The 19,498-nt window shown below is 35.1% G+C and overlaps 1 protein-coding gene and 1 long non-coding RNA gene across 2 annotated transcripts in view; one reads left to right on the forward strand and one right to left on the reverse strand.

Annotated features, from left to right (window-relative positions):
• Positions 1-19,498, forward strand: part of LOC108732443 — a 100,437-nt gene that overhangs the window by 61,749 nt on the left and 19,190 nt on the right. The window lies entirely within an intron of this gene.
• The window catches only part of LOC108732434 (glutamate receptor 1), a 32,202-nt gene that overhangs the window by 10,811 nt on the left and 1,893 nt on the right, over positions 1-19,498 (reverse strand). Inside the window, exons 3-11 of the mRNA XM_018463228.2 lie at positions 18,024-18,281; positions 16,974-17,227; positions 16,411-16,551; positions 15,456-15,671; positions 10,923-11,138; positions 7,785-7,905; positions 7,634-7,728; positions 1,558-2,145; positions 165-409 (exon numbers count right to left, since the gene is read on the reverse strand). Coding sequence (XP_018318730.2) covers positions 165-409; positions 1,558-2,145; positions 7,634-7,728; positions 7,785-7,905; positions 10,923-11,138; positions 15,456-15,671; positions 16,411-16,551; positions 16,974-17,227; positions 18,024-18,281 — 2,134 coding nt within the window. The remainder of the gene's footprint in view (positions 1-164; positions 410-1,557; positions 2,146-7,633; positions 7,729-7,784; positions 7,906-10,922; positions 11,139-15,455; positions 15,672-16,410; positions 16,552-16,973; positions 17,228-18,023; positions 18,282-19,498) is intronic.

Consider the following 19,498-nt stretch of genomic DNA (forward strand, 5'->3'; position numbering starts at 1 on the left):
TACTTCAAGTACAGGTGCAATAATGAAATTTGACAAGAAGCAATGTCTTATGGCATAAGTAAAGGAAAACAAACCGAAAAACGTCGTCGCCTATTCCACCAGAATACAACCTTTCTCTTAGCCTATTCGAATTTTTATTAGAATAAAAAAGGTAGTAATTTTACCTGAGTGGCGAGCCCAAAGGTGTAGCAACGCCAAATCCTTTTGAATCCAAATTCTCGCCCACTTTCATGGTGTCGCAAGGTTCCCTTTGATTGATGTAGTCGTTTTTCGGCGATTCTATTAACAAGGCGTACTTGCCCTTCGATTGTCTAACCCTTCTGATTCCTTCGTCATAACTTTTCACGAAAACGTGTGGTTTTGAGCTCATATATTCCCACATTTTTGAATAGAGCGAGATCTGAGACCTCTAGAATGAACAACAAACCGTCCATTCTTCTATTTCATTTTATTTTTGAGGCACATTTGATATTGGAAAACAAGTTCGATAGGTATTGACATATTCAAGTTTTCTTTTCCTGTTTATTTTGCCCCTTTTGGTGTTTTTTTTTTTGCTATTAGGTGCTATTAATTTTCATAGATATAAAATTTTACTCACAAACTACTGGTATTGCGCTACACTTTCTTATTGATTGTAATATATACAATTCGAGTTTCCAACAATAATGAAGTTGTCCAGAAGGTATCACATTCCAAATTTGACAAATAAAATTAACCATCATCATGTATTAGTGCAATAGTAAACATTTCAATTCTATTCTATGCATATTTTCAGTTTTACTCTTACAAATTAAGCCTAACAGTCCAGTCAAATGAGAAAAATGACTGAAGAGTACCTTATAATGGAGAAAATGATTGAAACACGGATCATTTTATCGGAAATTTCGAGAGGAACGCGAATATGTAAATGAAAACTATTTACCCTGCATATGGGGGGAGAAAATCCGTAAAAACAATTGCAAATTCGATTATCTCGATAATTGCTTAATTGTTTAAAAGAACAATGAAATAATGGATAAAAAAATTTATTTCTCTAAAAAGATAGTTTAACCGATTAAGATAAGTTACGAATCGATTAAATTATCAGTTTTAAATTTTTAATAATTATTTTAATTTTTTTAAAAATTTCCGCGAATTTTGAGGCCTCTTTGCCTTTGGGCGCGCAGAACTTCTGTTCTATAAGAGATATAAAAAAAATCATCAATACTTTTTTGCAATATGGCATTATGAAAAACTATTATTAAGACTTTTTTCCATTTCTTTCATATTTCACGAGATAATCGAATTTGCAATTGTTTTTGCGGATTTTCTCCCCCCCTATGCAGGGCAAATAATTTTCATTTCCATATTCGTATTCCTCACGAAATTTCCGATAAAATGACACGTATTTCAATCATTTTCTCCATTGTAAGGCACTCTTCAGCCATTTCTCTCATTTGACTGGACTATAACTCATTGACATATGATATATTGCCAATGAAACGGTATATACGTAACAATAAAATAATTTGCATGAGCCGATACCTAATCAAATTGGCAAAATAAATGAAAACTTACCCTGAAGAAGTCCCATGTGGAACCATGGTACAATGTTCCATATTCAACTTCTCTTTGAGTGGCCAAATCTTCGGCCGAATTAATTGGAGCAACCATTCTTTCGACTGTGAGAAAAGCGGCCAAATTGGCAGTGTAAGATGATATGAGTATGAGGGTGAAAAACCACCAAACAGCCCCCACAATCCTTCCTGAAACCGATCTCGGTGATATGTCGCATCCCTGTTGCATGAAAGCTCCCAGTGCGAACCACAACGAATTGAGCATACTGAAATCATTAGCCATGGAGTTTCCGTAACCGGAATGTCCCGCGGGAGTTTTGTGCTCTCCGGTTAAGTGGAGCAATCTCCATTCATAAGGGGAAAACCTGGAGACGGTGAATAGGACGATGCTGACCCCGATGTAGCTGAAAATAACACAGACCCAGATCTCTTTCGAAAGCGGACTGAGGAAACTGAAAACTCCAGGTTTCTGCTTCACCGGCTTCTTTATCATGATAGAGATGCCAAGGGACATAAACGGCTTGCTGAAGTCGATAACTCTTTCTCTTTCCGAAGTTATTGTCATTGATGCTATCGCAATATCCGCTTCCTACATTTAAAGAGATTCCTTAATACTGTCTGTTGCCGACTTTATCAACTTGAATAATTTCAATTTAACATCTCAATAAATTCATCCCTACAACACTCGATTAAATTTCTTTATCCTTTTCAAGACGTTTAGCATTACAATAAGCTTTTGACGTCGACGTTTTCAGAATAACTATTAGAAAACGCGTATTCATGTTAAGTTTGTGCTATTAAAGACTAGAACTATTTTGTGACTGCCTCCCCAATGCTACTATGATAATAACACGATTTTATTTACTTTTTTAGCCCTTACGAGACAAGTGACATCTCAATAAGTATTTGATGTTGACGTTTTCAGAATAACAGTACCTTCATGAAATATTATAAGTAGTTAGACCATTAAGTTGTTGCACACTGATAGCCGTTAGTTTGTGACTCACTAATACACTTTTGGCTCATGCACGCTCTCTATCACTCATCCTGAAAACATCGTGACCGCGTATTAGACATTTAGCATTTCAATAAACATTTGATAACGACGTTTTTCGAATGGTACTGCCGTCATAAAGTGACACCTCAATAAGTATTTCATGCTAACGTTTTCAGAATTACAGTACCATCATGAAGTATTAAAAGTATTTGGACTCATCCTGAAAACATCGTGACCGCGTATTAGACGTTTGGCATTTCAATAAACATTTGATAACATAACGACGTTTTCAGAATGACACTACCATCATAAAGTGCATATTTTTGTGATAGGTATTTTGACTATCATCTTCTTTGCAGTTTACCATTTTTCTGGTTTGTGACTCACTAAACGTACTTTGATTTCATGCATACTCTCCACCACTCATCCTAAAAACGTCACGTAAAATTGACATGATTTCCGATACGCATCCTACTTTTTCATAACTTGAGTTTCAGTTGTCTTAACGTAGAGGAGAGGAACATGTAAGGGTCAAAACTCAATTAGAGGTCAAGGTTCTTACGTGGTGTACTGGTTCCGGTCGGTTTTTTTATAACGGTACAGAACCTTTAAACGAAATTGAAACGTCAGTTATGTTTAGTGTTGCACTTACAACATTTTGTCTGGTAAAGAATATGATCTAACCTAACATAAACTGTTCCGGAATGTTGGAGCAAACTGATTACGGTAACTAAATTAAGCACAAAGAAACAAAGTCTTGTACCTTTATGAGTAACTTAGTTCCACCTCATTAACGAAGGTTTACGTAGTAAACTAAGATAATGAAATTAATTAGCTATTTGCGCTCCTCTGGTTTGTATTATTTTGCTAGATGAACGCCTATCTAGTATGAACTAAAGGATTCTGCTTTATTTTAGAAGCTCAGTTACTAAATTTAGCATAAAGGGAAACATTATGTGTATGCCTGCCTGTATGAAATGTGTATTTCTGAAGAAATTTAACAATGAAAATGTTTTCTAAATACAATCCGAAGTTATTTTCACTAAACAATTGTAACGAACATTTCGGCGTTATACGTTCATTAAAAAAGAGTGCGGATAGATTGGGTTGACGGCTCACGCATGGCCCAAATTAATTAATTAATTTTTGGCATAATTTAACAATAAAATTATTTAGATTGTCAACCCTACCGTATCGTGGACATTAAAAGTCGAATTTGATTTGTAAATTTCGTGAAAAGTCTTGAAATGCAAATCACACCCTACATTTCAGTCAAAATTGCAATACCATGTCTGGTTCTGGAAATTCATAACGTTAATTAACTCTGACAGGGTGTAATTCTGCATCATATAAATCTGCATTTTTCCGATATTTTCTAAGAAGTACTTATTTTCTTCCTGCATAGACGACTTACTTCCAAGTCACCGGCGGTTTCTGACACTTATAAATAATGACCCACGATACAAGCTATTATACGAAATAAGTAGAAGATAACAATTCTCAGAAAATGCAGTAAATTTCTAAACAAAAAACCGCAAAATACAGACAAGCGCTTAAAATTTATGCATAATAGGTTTATTCTAAATTTGATCGATGAATATTGCAATGCAATAATATTTTGCTTAGGTACATTTTTTAGAAGATGTGATCTGTACGACCAAGTGAATTATTGCAGTACCTGTCTAGACTTTGTTTCTCAGTTCACAATTTAAATATTTTAAATCAAATTGGAAAAAAAGTATCGTATTTCGTTCGCCACTGAAGCGTACTTATTTGTAGGTCAAAGGTCACTTATTTTAGCTCTATTTGCTGTCAAATTTTCCGGACCAATGACAAAATAGATCACATTTCTATAACAGTGCATTTCTTCCAATCTAAAAAGGTTTGAAAATAAACACACTTTCAGTAGCGTAGCCAATAGGGGTTAAAGAGTTTATCCCTATCAAGTAGGATGTTTTTATTTTTAATTATAATTGTAGTCTGAGAAATACGCCACTGCATAGTTGGGTTTTTCAGTTTTTTTTACTAATATCTCCCCCCGCACTCACGAACGGTGGTTACGATACTGGATGGTTTTGAATTAAGCATTAAAAGCTTTTATTCGCGAAACTCCGATTTTTTAATACAATTTTGAATACATATAGAGATAGATTTAAATAAAACGGAAGGGGTATTGATACAACAGTATTGTATGAAAATAAATAAAACTAAAACAAAAATACTGGTATGCAAGGGAAGGAAAAGTAGGGAAAGAGCGAATATAAAGATAGGAGACGAAAATTTAGAAGTGGTTAATTTTTACGTTTGGAGCGCGGCGTTGTACGGGTGCGAAACGTGGACGGTGGGCGCTGCGGAGTTAAAAAGGTTATAAGAATGATAAGGATACCGTGGAAAGAGAAGGTTAGAAATGAAGAGGTATTAGAAAGAATAGGAGAGCAGAAGACTCTATGGAAGACAATAAAATATAAGCGAAATAGGTTGGTAGGACACCTTCTCAGGCATGCAGGTCTAGTCAGAGACATATTAGAGTTAGGAGGGGTAGAGGTACACCTAGATTAGATTATTGTTTGCAAACAGTTAAGGATGAGGGTTGTTTTAGTTTTAAGGAAATACGAATATTAGCTCAGGATAGGAAAGAGTGGAGGTGCCTGTCCAACCAGTCTTAGGACTGACGATCTCATAATGATGATAGGAATGTAACTTTTTCTGACGGCTCTTCTCCGTTTAACAAGCTAATTCTTCATTTTTAATCGGATAGTCAGGTGACATAAAAGAGCTTACGTGATGAAAATAACTAAACTGTTCGCGTGTATTTTAGGAAGTATTTCTGCTACTCTAAATAAATCCGTTTTCAACGAACTCGCTTTAACTGGGCTTTGCATAAAAATAGGAAAAAAATCATAAATAGCACAGCCACATATGACATTTCCGAACCTTAATAAGTACATAAAATTCCCTTTTCTTTTAAAGTGCACCACTTTAGTAAAACGTAGGTACTTAGGTATGTAAGTTCATAATGCGTATGCATAAAGCACCTTATTGGTTGCATTCACATGATCAATATTTACCATATTTTGATAACGAGGTGCTAAAGATGTTAAATAAATAAATTTATTTTAAGTTCATTGAATGCTACTTGTACTTTTGTTCTCCGAATACCCATTTTTGAAAAATCGTAGTTAACTAAAATATAGAATGGCTCATAAAATTTATTATCCAAATAATTAACTTTATATGTACTATAAAATAGCTCTTGAAAAAGCAATAAAGTTCGGCATTATTGTGGAAATTTATTTCAGAAAAACAGATATTTGGAGTTTTTATTTTTTTGATAATCTTAATAATCTCTTATTGTTAATACGTAGAAATAAGCAGTTCGAATATTAGCTGCCGTTTTATTTTAATATACGACATATATCTTGAAGATATTAGCAAACCGGGATAGTAATAATAAATGTCAAAGGACTTTCGATGTGAATTTTTGTCAATAATTATAAATATATGTGATTCCCCCGCAATCCACAATTTCTATGAATGCATCATCTAAAAGTTAAATTAAAAGCCTCAACTTCCTTTTTCTTTCTGAATGGTAGAATTAAAAAAAGATTTATGATAAGTCCGTTATAATCCGCTTACCAAAGTATTAAATATTAACAGATTTTTATTTTTTTTTAACTCTTTTCCTTGAAAAACTAAGCACAACATAAAACTAGAGGTACAGTAACTTAAAGTGAAAATGATTGGAGGAAGCAACCCGTTATATGCAGATGCAACGTAAAACCATCAACCACATCGGAAGATTTAGACATTTTGGAGAACTCCGTGCTAATTAAATGGTAGGAGGGGCAGAATATTTATAAAAGGTTTTCTGTAAATGGAAACATTCAATCATTTCCATACCAGTTAAAGTTTCAAAAAAATCAAGAATTTGTTCATGTTTCTTCCTTGGTATTTGACAAGGCAACACAAAAATTCAATGCCGAATTATTTTTATATTATAGGTACTTGTATATTTTTGCGTCACTGGATTAAATAAATATTAAGTTTTTGAACTTAAATAAAATGGAAGCGGTACTGACAGATCAGTACTGTATGAAAATAAATAAAAGTAAAACTAAAATACTGGCATGCAAGGGAATAAAAGGTAGGGAAAGAGCGAATATAAAGATAGGAAACGAAAAATAAGAAGTGGCTGATTTTAGGTATCTTGGAAGTCAGATAAGTCAGGACGGAAGGAGTAGTAGGGATATAAAGCAGAGGATAGCGCAGGGTCGTGTGGCCTTTAATAAAAAGAAGTCACTTCTATGTTCGCGAATGGTTAATTTAGAAATTCGAAAACGGTTGTTGAAAGTGTATGTTTGGAGCGCGGCGTTGTACGGGTGCGAAACATGAACAGTGGGCGCGGCGGAAAAGAAAAGGTTAGAAGCCTTCGAAATGTGGTGTTATAGGCGAATGATGAGGATAACGTGGGTAGAAAAGGTTAGAAATGAATAGTTATCAGAAAGAATAGGAGAATAGAGGACTCTATGGAAGTCAATGAAAAATAGGCGAGATAGGTTAGTAGGGCACCTTCTCAGGCATGAACGTCTAGTCAGAGACATATTAGAGGCAGACACAGGAGTTAAGAGGAGTAGAGGTAGCTCTAGATTAGATTACTGTTCGCAAATAGTTAAGGATGCGGGCTGTTCTAGTTTTAGGGAAATGCGAAGTTTAGTTCAGGATAGAAAAGAGATGAGGTACGTGTCCAACCAGTCTTAGGACTGACGACCTTATGATGATGATGATGAAGTTTTCGAAATTTGTAATGTATCCAATAAGGTATGAAACCTTTGACAGGCGATTCAAACTTGAACCTGTTATCTGTTTAATTGTGACAAATCAGTACCTTTTAACCCAGGAAACATCCCCTTAATTTTAGCTTATTTGTCTTTCGAAAATGATTATCCGTGTAATCCCATATGGTAAATTGTTTCGTATCAATACAGTTGAGAAATAATAAAACATACGAAATGTTCGACTGACTATAACTCATTCTCAATTTACGCTACTGTACATGCAAAATATGATTGATTAAACTTACTTGGCGTACAAGTTCCCCGACCATTCCATCCCAGCCTCCTTTGACATCGGAGTTTTCGGAACCGTATTTTCCATCTTTGACGATCCTTAGCTCATCTGTAATTGAAATTCGCCGGTTATCTTTGAAAAGTATCAGTTCGACGGTACGTTACAATTTATTCCGATTCTTTTTGCTATCAAATCCGCCAAATCTTTGCAATATCCCTCGAAGCGGTCGTTACCAATGAGGATTTCGCCAGCTTCCGGCTTCTTCAGCATTATATACGGCTCTTCCTGAAACGTATTCATTCGATACAACCGTACGTTCAAACCACACAATAACAAATATAAATTTTCTTATACCAGAAATCGAACGTGAAGCTCAACAGTGTAATATCGTAAATACTGGCTACAAGGGTGTCGACACCAACAGACTTACACAAAGTCTTAAAGATTTCACTAATTCGCGGAAAAGTCAAGGAAAATTTTCTTAATTTTAAACATAACGGGTATAGATAAATAGAACAAAATTGCTTTTAAGGTTCAAATGTAGGATTTACACTACAATTGTTTCGACTCGTAATGCGTAAAGCCTTTGTCAAGAGTCTGTAAAGTCAGTAAGTCCCAAACAAACTTTTGACAAAAGCTTTAATGGAGTCCCAAGAAATTGTAGATTAAATCCTACATTTAGAGAACATTTAAAGCAATTTTGTTGTGGCTTTTCGAACATTCGCAATCAAACCGAAATATTCTTCGGCTAGTAATATTAAAAAAGAAAGGTTAATAAACATAAATTGAGAGAAAATAGACAAAAATTAGTCATAACTTAGCCAAAAATCGCATAGAGCTGAAAATTGGCAGAGACGTTAAATATGTCATTATAAATATAGTTCGGCTGCACGACAGCTGGTCATTGATACCACTGGGCATCAGTGTCCGTTATTGAAAATTGTGGTGATCATACGCATTATAAGTTAACCGAAGATACTTGAGTACTCATCCGCTGCACTTACGCAAACGATTAAAATAACGTTGGACTTTTAAAGTATTAATGGTGGACTTTTTTATTCATCATAAGGTCGTCAGTTCTAAGACTGGTTGGACACGCACCTCCAATCTTTCATATCCTGAGCTAATCTTCCTATTTCCTTAAAACTAGAACATCCCATATTCTTAACTACTTGCGAACAGTAATCTAATCTAGGTGTACCTCTACCCCTCGTAACTCCTGTTTCTGCCTCTAATATGTCTCTGACTAGACCTTCATGCCTGAGAAGGTGTCCTACCAATCTATCTCGCCTATTTCTAATTGATTTCCATAAAGTCCTTTCTAAAACCTCTTCATTTCTAACCTTCTCTATCCACGCTATGTTCGTCATTCGCCGGTAACACCACATTTCGAACGCTTCTTACCTTTTCTTTTCATCTGTGTTCACCGTCCATGTTCCAAACATACCTTCGAATTTCTCAATTAATTATTTTTTTATTAATAACGCAATATTCTATATCTACAAGGAAACATAAAATTAAAAAAAAATGGAATACTTTCTTTCTTCTTTGTTTATTAATAAAATTGAACTTGAACTCTAACCTATTTTTCTTAATCGTTGAAGATCATCGTAAATATAAATGTATGTGGTATGAAATGCGTTACGCGTGTCGCGTAAATAATTGAAGAATATCACGCAAAACATGAAAAGCTCTTGTTTGTGCAAGTTATCCTTCTTTATATACAGTTACGGCAATGCAGTGCTCGTGTTTGTACGTAAGCCTAAACCGCATTTAAATCTTTCTAAAGACTTTATCGACCGCTTTTGAAACTTGTTGTTTTGTCTTCATACTACAGTCCAGCTGCGCAATTAGATTGTATCTACATGTAGTCATAATACCTAAATCCCTTCATAAAATACACTTAAAGTACGAAAAGTAGTTATACCTACTCCGGCTTTATTACTTTTTACTTGTTTTCTGTTTCTACCTAATTCTATTAAATTTTATGCTAGATACAATAACGTTTACTAGAAATGAACACGAGTGCTATACTTCGTTTACTTTCTGTAGCGATGTGACCTTCAGTTTGACCGGCGCAAAGTAGAACAGAACAGCAGTAGGCCAGAAAAGAAAGGAGACAACTCTCGGCCAAACTCTTAACCGGTGAGGAGCGTATAATCCGTACAGTACTGCACGGAAAAATTAACCATTTTATCCACTACAATTGCATTGCTCAAATGTGCTGTTATTGGTACCATTTACTACTGAAAATATCAACGAGATGTTTATTTATATATTTGAAGACATATTAAAGGCTTTAACGTTTGTTTTCGACTCGCACTACTATTCATGATTGAACAAAACTTTTGGCAGGTACTGTATAAAAAAGTATGTTTAACGAACAAGAGTCGAAAGTATATGAGCTTTTTTCTCCCTACCTACGATTTTGCCAGCGCGCATCCAAGACATTGGGAGGGGCACATCGCTAGAGAAAGTAAATGAAGTATAACTGGCTTTATACCGGAAAGGGATGTCATTATGCCAGTTTCAGTTACCGTTATTTGTTTATGTTTATTGAAGGCAGAGCATCTATGAGCCCAATCTCAGTAAAATTGGAGCTCTCTTTTAGGAAAATCTGTTGTTAAAGGAAACCTTGATAGAAGTTAATGCGAATATTTGCTCAGGATAAGAATGAGTGAAGATGCGTGACAAACCAATCGAATCCTCGGACCTTTGCTTTTCTATTTATTATTTTACGCAAAAATGTAGAATCTCTTTAAGTGAAACCTCGATAAGTCAAAAACCTCCAAAACTCGAAAAAATGTTTTGTTCCCTTCCCTTCAAGACGCAAAACCTCTATTATTCCAAATCTCAACCCTGTATTAGTCAAAATAATCAGTCCTTGCAAGTCATTATGGTACATATTTTCCCTCCATAATTAAAAAAATTAAATTATACTTCTACAGCTCGAACATAGAAATGTTTTATTTTAAAACCTTTACAACTCTATAATTTGAAACTTATTACATCTACAGTTCGAAGAAAACTAAGTTATCGACTTTAAGGATTTGTTGACAATGTAAGTGCACCAAATCTTAATCTCTATAAGTCGAATTAAAATCCGCCTAAGTCTAAATCCTGCATATGTCGAAAACTCTATAACTCGAATATTTTAGCGTCTCTCTTGAGAGATGTTCGAGTTATAGAGATTCTACCGTATAATGTATTTTATATATATATCGATTACCTATTTACATTATAAAGTATATATTATACAAATATATTGCTATTGCTATTTTGACTTGAACATAGTAACTTACCACAATGGTTGTAACAATGTAAGTACGATTCTTTTGTACAAAATGGGTTGGTCTAATGTATTTGGCTACGATAGGTGTAAATCCCGTTTGATCGCTCCATTTAGCCACTTCCACCATAGCACTGTTTACAGTCATTTCCACAACGTGAAAAGTATAGTTCTGTCGTTTTCCTTCTTCATTGAACTGTATTTCTCCTGTTAGTCCTTCAATTTCAACCTGAAAGAAATAAAATTAACTTGAGGTCGTTTGTAGTGGACGGAAAATTGAAAATGAATAATGAATAATTGAAAACGTCAGTGAAAGAAATATAATACGCTATTAAATGTTTTTCCGAATTTTTGGATGCTTGTAAAAATGATTCAACATTTGCGAAGTAATAATTTAATTTCAAGGCATTTCCATTACATTTGATAGGATGAAATTATGCGAAAGAATAACATTGTCAATCATAAATTTTGGAAATCGTTTTTCTGATGTTCACTAATTAAATTTCTAATGGGTAGGGGAGACCGGGGATGGTTAACTATAGGGGTAGGTAGACTAACTACCGAAAACTCGTCGACAGTGTATGAACTATGTCATCTGATCATAGCCAAGCATTACATTTCGCGTCGTGTTGTCTGAAGCGCTACATCGCGGTCGTGCGTTGTTTTCGAACACTGACATGTTTTTCATATTTCAATCACATAAGTAATATTTTGATATATTGTATTTTTTGATCTGATGCCTACTCGTTTTATGTAAATCATTTTTCTATTAGTCCTAGCGTTTAATGAGGGCTCATTTATCATATTTCATATCTTATTTTTCAAGTCAACGGCAGTGTTTAGGCTAGCCATGCGATCAAAATTAAAAATGGCGTCTGGGGTTGGTAGACCAATTTTTTTCGGGGCTGGTTGAATAATTATTCAACCAACCCCAATGAAATATGTAGTTGAAAACAACACATAAATTAACTTTTTATTGGACTTTTAAATCGTTACGTGGCCAAATTAAAAGAAAAATTAGAACAGAATCCGAAATTGACGAGAGCAGAATTAACCCTGGACACAGTGGAATATATAAAAAATTGACAAATTTTTACTAATCTAGAAGAGGAAACTTTAGCCAGTTTATTTTTTAACAAAAGGTTCAATTATATTAAAAAATGTTTAATTATTTGCTCCTACTCATGATTTGACTCTTTTTGGTACATGAGTCAACTTACCCCGGGCATATGGTCTACCTACCCCGGGCCAGGGGTAGATTGACTAAGATTTAATATTTTGTAAAATGCATTAAATCATCACTATTATACTAAACTAAGAACTAAATATTACATATTTTTATTAGGTTAATAGATTTTCTATCAATTAACATGCTTTTCTTGTCTATATACATTAAGGCACAAAAAATATGAACTATTTAGTAAAAAACTAGTCAACCATCCCCGGTATCCCCTACTTATAAAAGTCTTTGTTAGAGACATTTATGTAGTTTACGTAACTAGTTAGCTGCAATTATGGCGATGGCAGTTATGCTTATCGATTTTTTCTGCAACGGGCGCGTACAGGAAATTAATAAGAAGCCGTGTATGCGTGACAATGGGGAGTTATTGGATTTCAATGGAAATTTATTTTGTATTTTATCATGCATCATTTTCCTAATTAACGCATAAAAATAAGCACTTTTCAATACAAAGTAGGATAAAAAAGCTTCGTAACACACTGACGACAGCCCCTCGACGCCTAAACCAAATTATCATTGTTATACGAAGGATCATCAACAAAGTTTTCATTCCATTATTACTTAATGTTGTATGCACACTAGGGTGGGCCAATAAACATCAATTTTTTGTGAGAATCATTGAGTATTCTCTGGTAAAACATTAGAAGTTTTACGAAATACAAATAATCATAAGGAAAATTGACTTTTTTTCTGTACTTAATTTTAAGTGGCATTCGAATTTTTTTTTTACCTGAATAATGACTTAAAAAAGTTAATTATTAATTATTCCTTAAATGTTTTATGTTTTTAAGCCATTATTTTGTGATAAAGTATAAAAAAAAAAAGTCTTCATATGCCATTTGAGGTTGAACTTTAACCTCAAATAAGTTTTAAACGAGTTAACTTAGCAAAAAATCAGTTTAGACCTTTTTTATAGATTGTTCAATTCGCTATAAGAATATGTATTAACTTTTACAATACAAGCATTCCTTAAAACGCAATAAAATTCCAAAAAAAATATTTAAATAGGAAATCAAAAATCACGATGAGACATCTCTTAACATTAAAATTAAAAGCTGCTAGGCTTATTTTTTTGTCATTTCAAACAGTAAAGTAATGGTAACAGAAGAAAAAATTAAAAATTTTTTTGGCCCATCCTAATTCGCACCTACATGTTGTGCACAGGTTTTTTACGTCAAAAAAGATGTACTGCTAATTATTTCAAATGGTTCAGTTTAATCTCCATCAATAATAAATAAATTCCGAGATTTATTTAATTCACTTAAAAACAGATGAAGGGTTAATAATTTTCAACACGGAAATGCTCAACAAGTCCATAAGGATGTCGACTTGTCAAACTGCATCCACGGAATAGTTAATCGATTATAATAAAAAGTTGATGTTGTTCAATATTCTATGACGAATATGTCATCAGCGCGTTGTAAACTATTTTAACGGTACCTACGAGGGTGGATTGATAAGTTTCCGGCCTGACCAAGAAAAACAAGGTTTTTAAAAATTTTTTTTTTTTATTTCTCAACATAATCTCCTCCAAGGCTGATACATTTCTCATAGCGGTGTTCCAGTCTATTAATGCCATCTCTATAGACTGATTCGTCAAGCTCCTCAAAATAACCATTTACAGCTTCGATTACTTCTTCATTGTCCGCAAATCTCTTACCGCCAAGCCATTTTTTGAGATTAGGGAACAGAAAATAGTCACTCGGGGCTAGGTCTGGAGAGTAAGGAGGGTGCGGCATCAATTCAAACTTTAGATCGTTGATTTTAGCCGTCGCAACGATTGACGTGTGCGCTGGTGCGTTATCGTGATGAAACAAGATTTTTTTCTTCGCCAGATGAGGTCGTTTAATTTTCACCTCGTGGCTCAAACGTTGCAATAAGTCTGCGTAGTATTGACCAGTGATAGTATTACCCTTTGCAAGGTAATCAATGTATATAATACCTCTTGCATCCCAAAAAACAGTAGCCATAACCTTGTTCGCCGAAAAAATTGTTTTTGCCTTCTTTGGAGTTGGTTCCCCTGGTCCAATCCACTGTTTAGACTGTTCTTTGGTTTCAGGAGTGTAGTGGTGGACCCACGTTTCGTCAACGGTTACGAATCGACGCAAAAATTCGCTTGGATTACGCTTATACAATGACAAATTTGCGGTAGAAATGTTTTTTCGAATCAATTTTTGGTCGACTGTTAGCAAACGCGGCACCCATCTTGCACAGAGCTTTTCCATATGCAAATGTTGGTGCAAAATATGTTGCACACGTTCATATGACATCTTACAGGTCTCAGCTATCTCACGCACTTTCAATCTGCGGTCTCCCAGCACTATTTGATGAATTTTTTCGATCATATCTGGAGTTGTGACCTCAACGGGGCGTCCTGAGCGAGGCCCATCAGAGGTGCTCACACGACCCTTTTTAAACTCGGAAACCCACTGCTTAACGGTTGAATATGACGGGGAGGATGTCCCCAGTGTTGAGTCCATCTCTTTTTTAATTTCCTTCGGCGTTAACCCCTTCAAATAAAAGTATTTGATGACAGCACGATTTTCCTGCTTTTCCATTTTTACGAAAACCACAGAGGCGTCTTGTTCAGCGTGCTGTCAAACCTACACTAGCAAGGAGATCGGGCTGAAACTATAGCTACAAGCTATCTAAGGATGGTACTATAGAATGTCACCTCAAGGTAGGCCTAGTGGCGTCATCTCTTGGTTAGGCCGGAAACTTATCAATCCACCCTCGTATATAGGTCCACTCTACTTCTTGGTTGAGTGCCTACCACATGGGGTTAGCTACGCCGTTGATTCAGTTCCAGAAGTTGTGATGACGAAAATTGGTATTGGTCTTGCAGTCATGGTCTTGGTATTGGAAAATGTAAGAACAAGACGAAGACTGTCTTTATACTAGCAAGACCAATACTGAATAAGCAAGACCAAAAGTAAAACCAAAACCGAACGAACAAGAGAAAGACTTAAACCAATACCAAATGTGTAAGATGAAGAACAACAGCAAAACTGAAACTATGTCAGCAAGAAAAAGACTAGAAGTATTTGAGCAAGACCAAGACAGTCCCGGTGTTCGTCTTATATTGCTCATCACTATCGACAAGTTGATATCCTTTTGGATCTTGTTAAACTTTTTTGAATTCCACGCTGTTTGCAATTCTCTGATTCATTTTAGATCTTCTTCAAAAGTAACACATTTTATATTTTAGAGCCATACGTTGTACAAAGTAGATCACTTATGTTCCATATATTCTTGGATTATCATCATTAACACATAAATCATTTATATCCTTTTTCTTTTATTTACCTTTCTCAAAAGTCTGGAAATCTTATCCCCATGCTCTGATGGTATAACGCGTGTGCTAACGGTATTGCAATCCATTCCTTTGCTACCGTTAGTACGAGGTACATTTCTAAAACTGTCAGGCTTTTTTCTTAGCAGTTTATTAAAGGCTTCTGCAAGGACAAAGACAGCGTCGTACATCAGGGCTGCTTGGGCTGATACGGTATCTTTTCCGGCTCCCTGTAAGGAAAGAAAAACGAGAACAAATTATCAAAATAAAATCTATAACCGAACTCATCAATTGATACTAATACAGCTTCGCCTGTAGTAAATTATCTCTTTATAACTCGAGGATGAGGATACCGTGGATAGAGAAGGTTAGAAATGAAGAGGTATTAGAAAGAATAAGAGAACAGAGGACTCTATGGAAGTCAATAAGAAATAGGCGAGATAGGTTAGTAGGACACCTTTTTAGGCATAAAGGGCTAGTTATAACAGAGGCAGAAACAGAAGTTAGCTCAGGATAGGAAACAGTGGAGGTGCGTGGCCAACCAGTCTTAGGACTGACGACTTTATGATGATGACGATAACTCGATTCCTATGATTCTAATGAAAAATCGAAGAACATACGTCATTCTTAGACTATTTCATATTATTTAATTGATATCTCAACTTTATTTGAAATTTTTAAATTTTTGTGTTTATTTTTCAACCTTTATATCTAATAGTTAGTCAGGACACCTCCACTCCTTCTTATGATACTATTTTATCTCTTTACTCCGGTTTGTGCTTCTAATCTGCCTCTAATTAGCTCCTTATATCTCAAATGATATCCTACTGTCCTAACCTTCGTTGACTTCTATATCGCCTTCTATCCACGGTATTTTCACCAATTTCCATTAGTTTATGGATTAGTTCGTGGGAACTAAATCAATGACGTAAACACAATCTTTTAGTAATTTTACTGTTATAAACTTACTCTCATTGTAATGGGGTCTAAGCGTCTCCAGCCCTCCAAAAAGGCTTTCACATTTGCCCTTGTCGTATCTATTATGCGGAAGCCGGTAATATTGACCGCACCATATTCCACCACTTCGCTTTCCCATCGATCATCCATAATCTACAAACGGAAGAAAACAAAACAATTTTTTTTTTTGTATAACTATAGTAACCATAAATCATTGACAAAAAAATGTAATCTTAAGATTAGATGAAGCAATAATAAGGAAGATACGTATTATATAAACTTTAAACTTCATCACCCAAAAAAAAAAACACTTGTGCAACTTAATCAATCGAAATTCAAAAACTATCAAGTTTCCAAGATATGACTTCATATCTTATAATTCAAGCTCGCTATTAATCCCTAAGGTATTCCAGATAAAATTGTTTATTGATTGTTGCTTAAAGGATACTACATACATATAGGTATAAGGACTCAATTGCTTTAAACAACAAAAACATTTTTTTGAAGGGCAAATTTTAATCTCCTAAAGTTCCTACAACGTTCTATACATCCTGTATAGACCAATATACACTTACCAGTCCCGATAAAAGATAATGATAAGTTCTTCTTCCCAATGCAACGTCTCTAACATGGCTAACAACAATTTCTTTTGCGGTTTCGGCTGAGCAATCAAGGACAACGTGTTTGGCGTCCCATCTGCGATATTCCTCAATATTTCTGAGGAAGTGCAATGCATCGGAAACGTTGCTTATCCTTCTCACGGTCGCTATCTTGAACGGCTCACTTCCTGGCGAAAGTCCTTGATATATTTGCTGTAACCTCAGTAATCCTGCAAATAAAATGGGGGAATAAATTACCATAAATTAGAAAGGACACGATTAATAGTCAATATTAGCACGTCGAATAAGGTCAAGGACTTATTTAAAGCATAACAGTTCTTTATAAAAGAAAATTGAAAATCTTGAATTTTATCTCATTTTTCGAAATTTATAAGATAAACCCGAGATAAAAATGTTCAGTCTCTCAGTCTCTGAAAGTAAGACTCGAGTCTCCGTCTCTCATCAATTCTCTCTGGTGTCGCTGAGACAGACTGTCGAGAGACTGTCAAAGAACTGTTTAGCGTCTCTGAACGAGAGACTCGAGTCGCTCAAAGGAGATCCTCATTTTGTATCCAGTCTCTGAACGAGAGACTCGAATCTCTGAACGAGAGACTCGAATCTCTCAATAAGTGGTGTCTCGATAGACATGGTTAAAATTTTCTAAGTTCAACATATTTCAGAGATCCCAGTCTTTCTACGAGAGACTCGAGTCTCCCAATTTTTCAGTTTTATTCATTCAGTCTCTCTGTGAGAGACTCGAATCTCTGAATTAACAATTTTATCGTTCGAGTCTCTCATACAGAGACTGTGAGAGATCCATAAAAACACCTAAGCAATAACTGAGAGACTGCGAAAGACTGTGAGAGACGCTCTCAGAGACGCTGAAAGACTCTGAAAGACTCTGAGAGACTGGAGAGAGACTGAAAATTTTTGACTATGGCAGTAACAATTTCTTCGGGATTCAGGTATAACTTAAATTGAAAAAATCGCTTTTATTACATTGTACATTTATAAATATCTACGTACCATCATGAGAATCATACAAATAAATGATGCTGTCCCATCCATAAAAATTTATGGTATCGATGATGGCTCTATGATAGTCAGGTCTGATGGATATGGCGTAGTCCAGAAATCCTGACGTAGGTGAAGGGACGTGTTCTGGGAACCAGGGTGTTACAAACGGGACTTGAAAAGTGTTGCTGTAGGAATGCAGAGTGTCGAAGGAATCAGGCGATACCGCTCCAAGGATACCGTGTACTCCTCTTTGAAATTGACCACAAACTTAAAAAAAAAAGTTAATTTATTTAAATACACGTTAATACTGAAGGTTATCTCAGAATAAGAAGGAGCGAAGAATATGGTTAATGTACGTAATATTAAGATTAATTAATTAAGAATTGGCGGAGGTGCTGGACAATGGGAAATTAGCTGTAGCACCGTAAAATAATCTAATTAAATTGAGATTGTTTTGAGTCTAAATTGGTGAATGTAAATGTAACTTGGTAAATATTTAGATGATGGCCCCCACCCCCGAAGAAGGTGGGTTTGGGTGAGATCGAAAGAGGAGGTCTCCCCCACCACCACTGTACCATTATTTTGACTTGAACATAGTAACTTACCACAATGGTTGTAACAATGTAAGTACGATTCTTTTGTACAAAATGGGTTGGTCTAATGTATTTGGCTACGATAGGTGTAAATCCCGTTTGATCGCTCCATTTAGCCACTTCCACCATAGCACTGTTTACAGTCATTTCCACAACGTGAAAAGTATAGTTCTGTCGTTTTCCTTCTTCATTGAACTGTATTTCTCCTGTTAGTCCTTCAATTTCAACCTGAAAGAAATAAAATTAACTTGAGGTCGTTTGTAGTGGACGGAAAATTGAAAATGAATAATGAATAATTGAAAACGTCAGTGCAAGAAATATAATACGCTATTAAATGTTTTTCCGAATTTTTGGATGCTTGTAAAAATGATTCAACATTTGCGAAGTAATAATTTAATTTCAAGGCATTTCCATTACATTTGATAGGATGAAATTATGCGAAGGAATAACATTGTCAATCATAAATTTTGGAAATCGTTTTTCTGATGTTCACTAATTAAATTTCTAATGGGTAGGGGAGACCGGGGATGGTTAACTATAGGGGTAGGTAGACTAACTACCGAAAACTCGTCGACAGTGTATGAACTATGTCATCTGATCATAGCCAAGCATTACATTTCGCGTCGTGTTGTCTGAAGCGCTACATCGCGGTCGTGCGTTGTTTTCGAACACTGACATGTTTTTCATATTTCAATCACATAAGTAATATTTTGATATATTGTATTTTTTGATCTGATGCCTACTCGTTTTATGTAAATCATTTTTCTATTAGTCCTAGCGTTTAATGAGGGCTCATTTATCATATTTCATATCTTATTTTTCAAGTCAACGGCAGTGTTTAGGCTAGCCATGCGATCAAAATTAAAAATGGCGTCTGGGGTTGGTAGACCA

This window comes from Agrilus planipennis, unplaced genomic scaffold, assembly GCF_000699045.2.
Source record: "Agrilus planipennis isolate EAB-ADULT unplaced genomic scaffold, Apla_2.0 scaffold10, whole genome shotgun sequence".
NCBI classification, from domain to species: Eukaryota; Metazoa; Arthropoda; class Insecta; order Coleoptera; family Buprestidae; genus Agrilus; species Agrilus planipennis.